This window comes from Physeter macrocephalus, chromosome 11, assembly GCF_002837175.3.
Source record: "Physeter macrocephalus isolate SW-GA chromosome 11, ASM283717v5, whole genome shotgun sequence".
In the NCBI taxonomy this organism is placed as follows: domain Eukaryota; kingdom Metazoa; phylum Chordata; class Mammalia; order Artiodactyla; family Physeteridae; genus Physeter; species Physeter macrocephalus.
Window position 1 is genome coordinate 21,495,641 of NC_041224.1, and position 15,031 is coordinate 21,510,671.

A 15,031-nucleotide genomic window follows, 5' to 3' on the forward strand; every position below is an offset into this window, starting at 1 on the left:
TTTACTCCAAGAGAACAAAATAGGGGCTGTAGAATCCCTGCATTTCCTGAAGGAAAATGTAAGAAGATTAAAATTATTATAGTCTCTTATGAAAAGGGCTAAACTATGCAAATAAATTATAAACATAACCAACACCAACTGATAGTCATTTGATATCTTACCAACACTGATGGAAATATATTCACAGTATAATTAATAAAATCAATCAAATTTTAGAGTTTTTCCTTTCCCTTACTTGATTGTAATTAAACTGATTAAATATTGACTATGCACTTGCCCATGTGCTTTAACGAAGACAGTATGTGGATCTGCTACACCATGTTAGCCCTGCTAGTGGTAAACAAGAGTAAAAGAAAACAAAATCTCCAAGGAATGCTATCCCTTAGTTGGGAATTTTGCATATTTCAAATACAGTTTTTTGGGTGCTAGTGGTAAACAAGAGTAAAAGAAAACAAAATCTCCAAGGAATGCTATCCCTTAGTTGGGAATTTTGCATATTTCAAATACAGTTTGGGTGAAGGGGATTTTTATGGGATTGTGCAACATCCCACAGACGAGCAAAGCACCTTATGGACTGAAAAATGAGGTAATTTTTTAATTAAAATTTTACAAGTTTGTGCAAGAGAACATTTCCATTCTTCTAGAATTTTGTTTTCTATTCCAAAAGATATGCACAGCACATTTTATTATTTCTCCATTTCTAGGGACGAAGGTAGATTACTGGTTTATAAAAATGCAAAAGGTGCCACTCTCTGACTACACTCCCAAATTCTAGAACCCTGATCAGTCTTCAGTCCTTTGGTCACATTAAAAATAATATAGGCCATCCAGTTCTAGAGTAAAAGACTGAATTTTCTAGTAATTTTAAGTCCTTGAATGGGGGCAATTCAGTGTTTTCATTCAAATTTTCTATTGAAGATTTTTTATCTCATATTAATCTTTACTCTCAAGTTCTTTGACTTTTGTTTCTAGGTATGCCTCTAAACCTCCAATTAACATTTCCCAAACATTTCACTAGACCTTATACGTTTAAAGCTGATTTTAGGTCTGTGGAACACAATATTTTTTCTACTTTAAATTTAAAACAAAGTAGCTGACAAAAGATTTTTTTTATTGGCCTTCTCTATTTAGCTCTGGTTACCTGAAACTCTTAAAAAATACTTTTAGGGAAACTGGCTTTTAGATTTCAGTCTTCACAATAATGCTAAATGAATAAGGATGAGACATTACTGAAAAAACTAGCCTTGAATATAAACTACTTTCAGATTTATACAGACATTTGTAAAATATTGACATCCTCACTGCACTATCCTTTTCAGTACTGGAAAGTCAAACAGAACTGGAGCTTGAGGCAGCCTCTAAAGCCAATAAACTCTGAACAAACTAACCACTTGCATCCAGTTAGTAAAAGCCAGGAAAATAAGATATTTTCTAGAAGAGAGTATTTCCAATATACACTGGTATTTTATAAGTAGATTAAATATCATCTTAGCAATATGGCTTATTTTCTTATTTGCATTGTCATTAACTATTAGCTCAATTTAAGTGGAGTAGCAGTTACTAGTTGATGCTTTATTTTCTTATTTGTATTCATATACTAAATGAAATGATAATGAGGTGGGAATCAAATAATAGATAAAAATAAACGTAATTTCATATTACATGTCTTTCCCTCATTTGGTTTGGTTTTTTTGTTTTTTGTGTTTGTTTTTTAGTTTTTAGTAGTAGTGTATAAAGGTTCAGGATTTTAAAGCCAAAAGATGTGTTGGTGCTCTAGTTTAAGTTCCTCAGTATGGGAAAAATAGTAGGAAGGCCATGAACAATAGTAATTGTCTAAGGTAAAACAGGTCACGGCCAAATTAAGATTCAAACCTACTTCTCTAGATAGCCAGCACAATATTCTACTGGATACAAGTCATCATGCTGTATCTTGAAGTGACTTTACCCTGACAAAATATAAAAGATCCTTTAGAAAGGAACTAAATATGAAATGTTTTGGATCCAAAGCCATAGATGAAAAGTTAGGCTCATTAAGTTGGTCTTCAAAGATAAATGTCAGTGGAATTCATCTATTCTAGGTATTATACCAGTACATTTTTTCTACTGGTATTGTTTTACATAGTTAAGAATTAAATGAGTGTTAGAGACAATTCCATTTATAATTTGTCCTAGGATACTACATCAAAAATATCTTTTAAAAAATAAAGCTTTTATTGTTTTAAAATTTTCTTTGCCTTGCGACTCCCCATAACTCTTCAGAGAATAATGTTTACAGCACTGCCTATATCACTCACTGTTTCCATAGGAAAATAATTATTTTCTCTTTATGCTATAGGTAATGAAAGTTAATTTATGCTTAATCAAAATGACTACAGCTACAGAAGTAGCATCCATTTTAAAAATTATTTTTAACAATGAAATTTCAATTTATTATCATTCCTCTAATGAATATAGAATAAAATTATACCTTTAAGCATACTACCAAAGAACCTAAAAGCAAAACTTTGTATTTAATCGTGTTATTCAATAGATTATAGATATATTATTTCAAATTCTAAGGAATTAAATAACACTAACAATACAAAATATGCAGTATGTTCCCATATAAAAGGGCTTATTAATTCTAAAAGAGTTCTCAGATGGGCTTCAATAAGAAAGATGGGTTTAAATATGAAGAATGCAACATGTTCAAAATTAAGAAAAATGCCTTGAACTTACAAGGGTAGCAGTTACATTTTAGTTATAACAAAAGGTTTGTTAAAATTTAGTTTATCTTCAAATTAAAAACAAAATGTAGAATAATCTCCCGAAAGTAACATGGGTGGATCCCCTGCTTTCCACCACTTTAATTAGAAACTTCGCTAGGCAATTGAGGGATTGATTGGGGAGGGTGAAAGCTGAACTATTTCATTGTTAAATTAATTACCTGCTAATATGACTTCTAAAGAACAGGTATAATACAAAATTGAGAACTTATCTCAAAATATGAATAAAGGCACTAATCACAAATTTATATTTTTCATCAGACAATATCTTATAGTTGGTTGATTTTCAATAAATGTCAGAATCAATGCTTTAGTGTTAGATACGTGCTTGAGTCAAAACATTCTCTTGGAGTAAAGGGTAATCAGTTTTCATATTACTGTAAGAGGAAATATCTAATGAGAACCTATAAAATACTTTTTAAAAGTCTTACATGAATTTTCTAATTGAACTTTTCCCAATCATTGGCACAGAACCTAGTTGGATGTTGATTTCATCTTCAACACACAGCTAACATAAATTATTTCTAATCTGAAAACAACAAACTTTTTCAAAAAGGATTTAGAAAATAAAATAAATTGTATTTTAAAAATCAAATTGAAAACTTGAGTTGATACTAGTAGTTTGACAAAATACAATCAACTATTAACACTTTCAATATAATGCTGATGTGGTAATATAAAAAAAAACCATATAATTTGACAGAAGAAAATGGAGCCAGCCAATCTTATTAGATACAAGAAAGATTTCATAATAACAACAAATATAGGAATATTAAATATGATTTTTCTCAGGACAGAATTCAGAGAATTATCCTCAGTATTCATGGCTAAACTATACAACCAAGATAGAAATTCTGGCAAAGTGTGCTATCATAATTTCTCCTGCCCCACCACCACATACACACCACAAAGCATCCATATTGATTCATGTCTGCTTTTCTCTCATGTTCTTGATTATGCATTATATTAAAAACAAAATTTATCCTCTACCTGGTACAGAATCACTAAGAAAAAGGTTCAGAACAAGGTTAATGAACAACTGCTTCCCAAAGCCCAGAAAGCTTTCCTCTGGTCATTTCCAGTTCCAGGGTGTGCTACCACTAAACAGAAATCAGAAAAATGCTACCACATTCAACTAAATTAATTAGACTAAATATAATAAATCAAGTATAACTGAAAACAGCAAAATTTAAACCAACTTACGATAAAAAATATTAAAGTATCACTTTTGAACAGGTACTGATGTTCTTATGAACACTGAATCCTATTTTTGACCCAGATGAAAGAAAAATACTGTAAAAATAAAGTATTATTCTCTATGTATGTGTTTCATCCCTTTCATAATAGGAAAATCACACATTTGAAATAAAGAGGATCAAAATTACAATTCCTGTCCTCCCTCTTAAGGTATGCACTATTTAGATTATTGTTCATATTAGACGACTGCCTTGAAAATGTTTTAATGCTATCCAATAAGTATATTTTTGCTAGATTATGAGTTTTTATTTAAAAAATTTTTAAGTTGTTAGTGTATTAAACTTGAGTCTCATAGTAATATTCTAAAAGCCACGATTAAATTCAGCAGTTTCCTATTATCCAGCAAAAGATTTTAGAACATGAGGCATAATTATACAAATGTAAGTTGTTTCAAGCCTATTACACTACAACCTCAAACAAATTCAAGGAAAGCCATATGGTTTTTTAAGTAATATACTGCTGGTGGTAGAAATGCTGTAATAGACACAATTTCAAAGTCTAAGAAATAAAATGAACTGTTTGTATTCCTGCTTTAGCTATTGCCCAAAGCAGATGTGGTGCCCCTTGCAAATGGAACAGTTGAAATTTTTGCTGATAATAAAGTTGTTTGTAATTGATATAGTAAAATATATTCCAAGTGTCTTGTATTAATTTTGGTGCTGGTATGCTTTAGTAACTTCCAATTGTTATATATGCATTGAATAATGTGACATTCTTAAAAATACCAGATTTATTCAAAATATTTACTATCAAAGTTGGGCTTTGAAATAAATATTTTATTTTGATTGGTTTTTAACCAAAACTAATCCTGTGCTGCAGGCAGAAAAATGAACTTAATTCTTTTAGATAAACAGCCTACTTAATTTCCACGCTAATAGAAACTTAAAATTATTCTACGACTTGCAATAATGTGGGGGAAATTAACTCATTTAAAGGCAGTTCTCATGATGTTTCATCCTCCCCCTTATATATATATCTTCTAGGCATATTTCTTTCTCATTTACAATAAGTTCTGTCCAAAAGATAACTAGTTTACAGAGGGAGCAAATATTTAGTGCTGGGTAAGTTTGCAAACAGCACCTGATAATTTCCACTACTACTCTGTCAAGCCAGTAATTATCTGGTGGGGGGAGGGGACAGTCAAGAAATGAAAGAAACTGGTCATTAAAGTTATTACAATACTTCAGAAAACATTAAACATATGATAAACATTTCTTACAAGGCAGTCGTTGAATAATTAGAATAAGCAGTCAGAAGAATTCTGTTGCTGAAAATAGTTATACATTATGTTCATCCAACTGAAGATTAGTGCATTAAAAAAAAAGTTAAGAAAAAATCTTTTATGTTCCAGTTCAGCTGCACTTGATTCAAGTGTTGCTCATAGAGGTTTGTGTTGTTATAAATTAAACATGCTGCTGCCTTAGCAGCCAAAGGTACTAGGAAAAATGTTCATGTCACAGAATAAATAGAGAGTCTCTTTCGAGCAAAAAGTTATCTCACACCAATCCTAGAGGTCATCCACTCTAGACCTTGGCATAACCTGAAACAAAAGACAAAAGTATTTTCAAAATGAAAAACTTTATACTTAAAAATTGAAAGTATACTTATTATTTTTAAGTCTTACACAAAAGTTGGTACTACAATAATTATTCATACATTTAACTGCCAACATTCAGGTAACACTATAATAAGTAGACTTTTTAAGTGTAAGATTATATAAACAAAATGATACTCATCAGTTGAGAATTGTGGGAAACTGCTTTAGCCTCATCTTGAATATACAGCTTTGTGGGTTTTTGCCATTAAGACTAACTATCCCACCCCCGCCTTAAGATTAACTAAACTGGGAGCATGGGGTTTGGGGGTCTCTGCTCCCACTGGCGAGGTGTGCCTGGAATGGCGGATGTTGCACTGCGTGCTTGGTGGCTTGGTGAATGGATGTGGGAGAAAATGGTGGCCGCGTGGCTGAATGACCAGCCGGAGGTCTCCCACGCTGCAGCCACCTTGCCCAGATCAGGCCTCTGCTGATCCTGATGTGATGCCGCCTCCCTGGTCCTCCTCCTTGGAAACTTGTGCAAAGAGCTACAGCCATTCCATGGCCAGAAGATGGAGGCACCAAGATTTGGATGCAGTATACATTTTTACACTGACGCTTCTCTGGCCTGATTCCCCATTTTTTAAAATTTTAATTTTACTGAAGTATAGTTGATTTACAATGTTGTGTTACTTTCTTCTGTACAGCAAAGTGACCCAGATATATACATATATAAAAATTTTTTCATATTCTTTCCCACCATGGTCTGTCACAGAATATTGAATATATAATAGTTCCCTGTGCTATACAGTAGGACCTTGTCGTTTATCCATCCTATATATATTAGTTTGCCTCTGCTAATCCCAAACTCTCATTCCCTCCCTCCCCCCCACCTTGGCAGCCACAAGTCTGTTCTCTATATCTGTGAGTCTATTTTTGTTTTGTAGATATGTTGATTTGTATTGTATTTTAGATTCCACATATTAGTGACATCATATGATATTTGTCTTTCTCTGTCTGACTTACTTCTCTTAGTATGATAATCTCTAGGTCCATCCATGTTGCTACAAAGGGCATTATTTCATTCTTTTTAATGGCTGAGTACTATTCCATTCTTTTAAATGGCTGAGTACTATGTACCACATCTTCTTTGTCCATGCATCTGTCGATGGACATTTAGGTTGTTTCCATGTCTTGGCTATTGTAATGTTTCCCTTTTTTGAACCATCAGACTGTGAATTCATCAGACTGTGAATACAGATGAGATCTTACTCATTTTGATGATCCCAGAACCCAGCGCTAGCACTGAGTATTTATGTTTAAGATTTATTAATAGATAAATGCTTATTTACAAAAAAGAAAAGATTAACTAAACTGAAACCACTATAGAAAGATGGCAGGAATTTCACCCTACTCTCCTAAATGCTAAAGATGGAGTGCTTATGGCCTAGTCTTAAAAGTACAGGTCAAAAAAGTCAACATACAGCTATTATATTACAAGCTATTTCTAGTATGAGAAATAATGAGAAGTTCAGTTTGATTTGAAGATAAATAAGTTCCTAGAAATAAACTGGGTAAACCATCTATAACACACTGGGTTCTCCTTGGCCTACTATGTCCAAACTCAAATTCTTAGGAAAGGAGGAATACATTAGAATGGCGTTTATCTTAAATGTTTGTTGTTTAGAAGCATGCCTCCCAAAATGACTCCTGATAATAAAGAAGATGCACTCTTGTGGAAAGCTGGGAGTTTAGGCTTAATTAAGCCCTTGCAGAAAACGTGAAATTTTTTTGAAGCTTCCTCTTTCATTCAGGTGACATTACAGTTTTTTCCCAGTTAGTGAATGATAAAAGCAAGAAATGAACAACAACTGAAAATCTAGATTGTGAAAACTTAATTCAAAAGTTTGTTCTTGCCCTTTTTTGGTGAAACATTCCATTTACACTAAACGTTACAAAAAATTTGTAACTTTGTTAAATTGTAATTTAACAATAGTAATTGACTAAAATTATTCCACCCTTGTAAGCCTGAGACACAATATAAAAACTACCTTTAAGAACAAAAATGGAACAGGATTCAAAGAAGAAAGCAAGTTGGCCGAAAAAAGTTGCAAGAAATTTGAAAGAAGTCATACCTCCGCTCACACTGATGAGTACTTACCCTTCTCCTGTTAAAGCACAGCAGGACTGAATGTGCCATGGATGATCCTTAATTGAACTGAGGGTGAGGTATTTAGAGATTTCAGCTGCTGTCATACACCCTTTCATATCCTGTTTATTGGCAAAGATAAGGACTGCAGCTTTCCGTAAATCCTGCAATCAACATGAAATATTTCTAATATGTGAAATATCACAATTCAAATTAAAGTAATGAAGCAGGAGGATAAAATATGCCCTACTGAACAATTATAATGAAATCTCTGTACTTTAAAATAATCAGGCACTACTATGTAATATAAAAATATTGTTGAAATAAAAATAAATGACCTCAAATAACCATGATTTAATGATTTATTCTAACAAAGACAGATTAATATAAACTAGATATTAAAAATTATTTTTCTACTATTGGGCCAAATGGGTCAAACTAAAAGTAAAATAAACCTGAATCTGAAATAATGACTTAAAACTATACGAGCAATATTCTAATAGGCAAATATAGTATACACTGCCAAATACTGCAGAATTTCTCCAAAATTTAAAGGAGAGTACTGAAGGTAAGGGCTGGGCAATACTTACTACTTAAAGTCTTTGTACAACCTAAGCTCAGTGATTAATGTTCACTGCAGAATTGTGTATACTATCAAAACATTAGAAGTAACTTAAATGTTCATTAATAGAAGAACAGATCAAGTGTGGTATCTTCTTACAGTGAAATACTATGTAGTTGTTAAAAGGAATGAACTAAAGTTGTACATACTACCATGGATAAATCAGTGTTGTGCAAAAACCCTCCAAAACCAAGTTACAAAAAGATTACACACACACACACACACACACACACACAATACCATCATATAAAGTTTTATGAACATGAAATATAATATTCTGTAGAACTGACAAGTACATAAAAATGTAGTAAAAATATAAAAATATGCACAGGAATAATAATCACTACTTTTAGGATAGTGGAATTCTTTCAGGATTCTCTGAGAGACAAGGGAAGGAAATCAGATTGAAGAGGTCTCATAAGATAATTAATATCTTATGTTGACTAGTGGGTACATGAATGTGTTTTATTATCTAAGGCTTTCGTATATATGAACTATTTAGAATTAAGTGATCCCACATTATTCACTAAAGAATTTTCAGTTATTATAAACTGTAGGGAGGAAAAAAAAACCTTAAATTTTCCTTTCTCTTGCCTCAATTTATCAGACTTTTAAAGGCATGACTAAGTAGTTTTAACTTAGAAAAATATTTTCAGTAATGGTATTAGTCTCCAAATTAATGTGTTGGGTTTTCTTAAGTTTGAAAAAGTATTAAAAATTTTTGACTTCATGACTTTCATCAATTTGATATATAAAACTTTGTTAATGATGAAATAATCAACGGCAGAGGACATTAATCTTTGTGAAAAAGCTAAACCAGTGTACAGATACCTTACTCCATTTGTTTTACGTTTGCTTTTCAAAATTTACCTCGTGAGCCAACATTCTATATAATTCTTCTTTCGTAATAGCTAGTCGTTCCCTGTCAATGCTGTCAACCACAAGAATGATGAACTAGAAGAAGACAAGTAAAAAGAAAGAAAATTAAATGGGATGTTGAAGTTTTCTGCAAAACTACTCTAAGTGCTAGAAGTACTTTCTATTATGACAACATCATCACTATAAAATGGTCCACTGCTTTTTCATCATAAAGAGTTTATATTATACTGAATCACATCAAGCAGTAAAATCCAAATGTTAATAAGAAAAATAACTCACAACTTCAACAAATAAAAACCATGCTGGAAAAGGTGATGTTTGAATATACAATACACCCTCATATGTACTAAGATTTATTTTTAAATGCAGGTAAAAAAGAGTAATTTTTAAAAAGAAAGTCACAGTAATTTATTCTTTCACTAAAATTTAAAAGTACTCTGTAGTCATTCAAGAAAACAATAGTCTCCTGCCTATTAGAAAGAAGTTAGTTTCAAAGAAAAAGAGAAACACATTTTTAAAACAACTAATGAATAAGACATTTTTACATAAAATATCAACAATAAAAAGGCAAGAAAAATGTGCTAAATAGAAATATATATATACTTGGGTGTTAGTAAGACTCTAAAGAAGATGCAGGTGAAATTAAAGAAGAGTGCAAAGAGAACAGGAGAAAGCTATTGGTAATGGTGTAAATGAAAAAAGGGGGCTTCCCTGGTGGCGCAGTGGTTGAGAGTCCGCCAGCCGATGCAGGAGACACGAGTTCGTGCCCCGGTCCGGGAGGATCCCACATGCCAGCCGGTGCTCCGCAACGGGAGAGGCCACAACAGTGAGAGGCCCGTGTACCGCAAAAAAAAAAAAAAAAAAAAAAAGAAAAAAGGTGTGTTACACATTCAAAATAAAGCATCTTTGATAAGAAAAATAAGAAGATACAGTGAGAAAAGGCCCCTAAATTGAACATTTTATGCAGAAGAAAAAGATAAGAAATGAGATTAAATGGTTTTGAGGGTTATAGAAGAGGAGTGAGTAAAATAAACAGACAGGAAGGGTAGAATCAGATTGTTCAAATGACTTTACAATTAGGGAAAGAGACAACTAGAGTAACCTGAATGTAAACTAACAAGGGCTTAGAAAGACATAAAAGGAAAGAAAATAGAGGGGATAAATATAAGAAACATGGCAAAGTCAGAATAGACAGAATATGGGGAAGTAACTCTGTAAGTTAATGAGAGGAAGGTGTCAGAAATTAAGTCAACAACTGTAACTTGCTGTATTAAAAGGGAGACATTTCAGCTTTTGGATGATGCCTCCATGCAAAGAATTTAAGCAGCAAGATAAGTAGGGTGAACAAAGTGGTCAGAGAAACACCACATAGATAAGATCCCTACCTGAAATCTAAGACTGCAAATGCTATGTGCCATGCTGGTGTGCTACATGAAAGGTCAAAGGATCTTTGTAGTAATTTTGATATTCTTGTAGAAATAGTTTATAAGAACATTTCATATAAATGGCATCACTAACAATGTATGTCTTTCCGGACCCATGTGAAATCTTCTAGAGTGTTGACAATTTCAAAAAACTACAATTCAGTAATGCTATCAATATACAGGGATCAGTTAGAACCAACTTTGACCTATTCACCAGAGATAACTGCTCTTTTCACACTTGGGGTTAATTCTGAGCTCTGAAAAAATAACAGTTACGCTAAAATGTTCTTCCCTCACTCTCTAACACATTTTAGTTTCAGAACGTTATTTTACTGTAGAAATATTTATTAAACCTATAACCATAAATATTAGCTTACCAACCTATCCTCCCCCGCAAATAGAAAAGAAAATTAAGTGCTGCCACAGCTGCTGATTATCTATGATATGCCATCTGGTTTGACCAGTCATACACTGCACTGGAATATATACATACATACACACAGGCTATTACAATATAAATCTAGAGGAATACATGTTTTTTATTTTAAAAGGCAACTTATTCACCAAAAATTCCTTGCATCAACACTTCCACCTCCTCCACAATCCCCCTCAAAAAAAAAAAAAAAAAAAAACCTCAATTTTTAAGAGGTTTCATTATAGAAAAAGTAATTGGTTTGGTACCTCTTTGTAAAGAAAAATTATAGATGCAATGGTGCGTTAGTATTCCTGAAGATAAACCTCTCTCAATAGCACTGCATGGTTAAAAAAAAAAAAAATCTGAGAGGAAATAAAAACAGATATAGTAGATATTCCAGATTTGTTCCCCGGGTTGACTCCAATGATGAAAGTAAGTGACAGAGAATGCTAGGGGGATGGATTGCAAATCACTTGCTTTTTAATTATAATCTCACCAAAAATTTGAATGTGCAATTCATGTTATTTGAAAATCTATATTAAATTATGCTTAAAATATTTTATTCCTCCTTTAACTAGGGCCCCTTATAAAGTTGGGAAAGGTTATATAATTTATCTTAGTGTCTGCTTTCTCCAACAATGGAGATATTATAGTATTGCCCTGAGGATGAATTGAGAGAGCCTGACAACAGTAAGCACTCCACTAATAAGAGCTCCCATTACTCTTCTCACTTGGCTTTTTTCTTTTATTTGAAAACCTCAAATTCCTGACAAAAAACGATCTTATTAAAAGGGAACTGTCACTATGCCTTATGTACAGCCTGCCTATCTTCTGGGTTTACCCCTTAGTTCTTTTCATTCAAATTCGGAAGTAACTTTAGTATATATACCTCTGTGTTTGAGTAATACGTGTTCCAGGATGATCGCAGTGACTCTTGACCACCAATATCCCACATAAGAAAATGAGTGTTCTTCACAACTATTTCTTCAACATTGCTTCCTATGGTTGGAGATGTATGAACCACTTCATTCATTAAGCTGTTAAAAGACAGACACCATAAAAACTCTTCTGTAAATCTTGAGAACCTGAAGCAAGTTTTATCTCTGTATTTTTATACGAATCAACCTTCCTTACCTGCGCCAATGATGGTAATCACTAGCAACAAAACTAGAACCTTGGAGAACATTTGTGCAAACAAATACCTAGACAAAGAACAACTCCTGAAGAAAGGCAGTTTTTTTGTTCTTTTAATGGAATAAACTACAGTCTTGATCTGGATAGAAGGGAACTAACTGTGTGGTGTGAGTTTGCATTTTCGTGGCCAAAATGCCAATAACCCCATGCCCTGTTATCGGTTAGAGCAGAACCAACCCCCCACCCTGAAAGAGCAAGTTTCCGGGTGACTGTGTCATCAACACTTGCAAAGTAGTAACCACTGAATAGTAGGCTATCATTTTAAAGACTGTCTATGTGAGAAAAGACATTTAGCTCAACCATAAAAATCAGTGCATGCCTATCAACCAAAACTACAGTCTGTGGGCAAATGAAAATTTATTTAGAACACTGATGCTCATATCACATGTATTATCATAATCATTGGTTTAGTTACATTAATTAATTCAACAAATACATATTTGCCTATAACATGTCAGTACTATGTTGGAAGAAGCCTGCAACTCTCCCTTGGGTTTAATATATGTATTTTTGAAGCTGTGTGCAAAATTATTTCAACAATGATGACAGGTTTCTGAAATGTTTATTTCTAATGTCCAAAGGCTGTGTCATATTAAATTACACAATGGCCAATGAATGAATGTTTTAAAGAAAAACAAGTAGTTATTCAACTCTGAAACAACAAGCCATAAGTTTGTGGCTTTTTTTTTTTAACATCTTTATTGGAGTATAATTGCTTTACAATGGTGTGTTAGTTTCTGCTTTACAACAAAGTGAATCAGTTATACATATACATATGTTCCCATATCTCTTCCCTCTTGCGTCTCCCTCCTACCCTCCCTATCCCACCCCTCCAGGTGGTCACAAACCACGGAGCTGATCTCCCTGTGCTATGCGGCTGCTTCCCACTAGCTATCCATTAAGCCCTGCTTAAGTGAAGTATTTCTGGAGAGCTGTCAGCTTAAGATGTACTTAAGATGAGGTGGGAAGAGATAAAAAGCACACAATGGAGCACTGTATTTTATAACTATTTGTTAAATGCCTGGGACACAGATCCATTTCCACTGTTTAACAAGGATCATTTCATTGGCACTGAAAGGATAATGGGAGGTTGTCTGACAAGTGGCTGTTAAAAAATTTCCTGAAAGTATTAATGTATGTCTCTGAAAGTCTCAAGCCTCTCACTGTTGCAAGCTACCAAAGCAATATTTTCAGCGGTGATCTTCATTTCTTTTGATTTGACAAGTCTGGGTATGTTAAAGAATTCCAGAACTATTAGTCAGGAGAGTAGCAACAGCTTCCTAGATCGATATCAATCTATTTACATGGACTTCAGAGGGGGAAGAACTAAGCGAAATGTACTTTATTCCTTCCTTTCAGCACTAGAATGTGTGCTTCATTTATTTTTAGTTTAATATTAATTCTTTCAAGACTGGAAAAAGATGAGTGTTTTTGACTGTAGCAAACATACAGCAGTTTACCTTACTCACTTTTTAATAAATTTTGTGTTTGGTAAAACCCAAAACCATGTGTTTAAGTTTTCCCGTTATATTATAATGGTATCTCATTCTTATTAATGATACAAAATTAGCTCCAATAACAAAAATAATAAAAACTGTTTAAATAAACACTCATACTTACAATTGATAAAGAATGGTGGTTTTCCCTGCGTTATCCAGTCCCACTATAATTACTTTGTGTTCTACAAAAAGAAAGCAAACCATAAGCATTTAACACTGCTGCATACTTCAATTACATGCTTTCAACAATGATTATTAGTTAGCTCTCTAATGAGAATCATTCACTGGATATTTATTCCTGGAATAAGATACCAGAAATAAAGAGAATTTCATTATGTCAAGGCTACTTGCCTTAAGTGAGGCAATCTATTATGACGTTCTTTATCTATCTCTTATAAAAGAATGAGGGAGATGGTTAAGAGGGAGGCACAAGAGAACTTTGTCACTTTTGCTGAATTTGGGGGGGAAAACCCCAATACTAAACTTGACGAGACATTATGACTTAAAATGTAAGTAAAAAAAAAAAGTGTTTTACACACCTGGTTGCCCTCTCTACCAATCACATTAGCTTTTCATCAGGTTGTTTTTACAGCCAGATGTTTTCCTACCTAAATGTACCAAGATTTTTTCTTTTCTCTTTAAAATACAATTGAAAACATAAAGCTAAAGAGTTTTCCCTGTCAATAATAAGACACATAATTTCAACCAGTTTTCATTCCTTCCATTAATTTACAGATAAATAAGCAATTACTTAGTCTTCAAGGCTTTTTCAATCTGGGTTTTATAACTCTTTTGAGCAGATACTGTTTCCACTCTTTGTATACAGCAAAAACCTCTTCAGTTCCCTCCTCTGGTGCCATGGGCTAAAAGTATCATTTCTTTCATAAGGATTTTTAAGGCCCATCTAATTATTCTGTTACTTGGTAGATATTCTGAAACGACCTTAGAACTCAAGAGGTCATCTTTTCTAGATTTTAAACTATACAGAATATATTGAAGATTCCTCTTCCCCAGGACAGAATGCTTAAAAAGTTACTAGTGAAACTCAGCAGAGTATACAAGGAAGTCACCATAAGAACCTCTGCACGTAATCAACTGATTTGTAGTGAATTTGACACATTTCATACCAGATCCCTGCTGCTCTTGTTAACCTCCGATGAATATCAAAATTCTGATTATACATCAAATATCAGCTGATATTCCTAAAGTATCAGTATTGCATCAGTCAAAAAGAGGAGCCAGGGCTTCCCTGGTGGTGCAGTGGTTGAGAGTCCGCCTGCCGATGCAGGGGAC

The 15,031-nt window shown here is 33.3% G+C and overlaps 1 protein-coding gene across 2 annotated transcripts in view; it reads right to left on the reverse strand.

Annotated features, from left to right (window-relative positions):
- ARL5B (ARF like GTPase 5B) overlaps positions 1-15,031 on the reverse strand; it is a 40,121-nt gene that overhangs the window by 12,991 nt on the left and 12,099 nt on the right. Inside the window, exons 2-6 of one of the 2 annotated variants that reach the window (XR_003681760.2) lie at positions 13,860-13,920; positions 11,935-12,082; positions 9,198-9,281; positions 7,718-7,869; positions 5,242-5,562 (exon numbers count right to left, since the gene is read on the reverse strand). Coding sequence is in view for 1 of the 2 variants with exons in the window: in XM_007112904.3 (XP_007112966.1) it covers positions 5,514-5,562; positions 7,718-7,869; positions 9,198-9,281; positions 11,935-12,082; positions 13,860-13,920 (494 nt within the window). In the remaining variant the exon portion in view is untranslated. Of the gene's footprint in view, positions 1-429; positions 5,563-7,717; positions 7,870-9,197; positions 9,282-11,934; positions 12,083-13,859; positions 13,921-15,031 lie in introns of those variants that run through there. The other variant, XM_007112904.3, reaches the window with a different exon arrangement.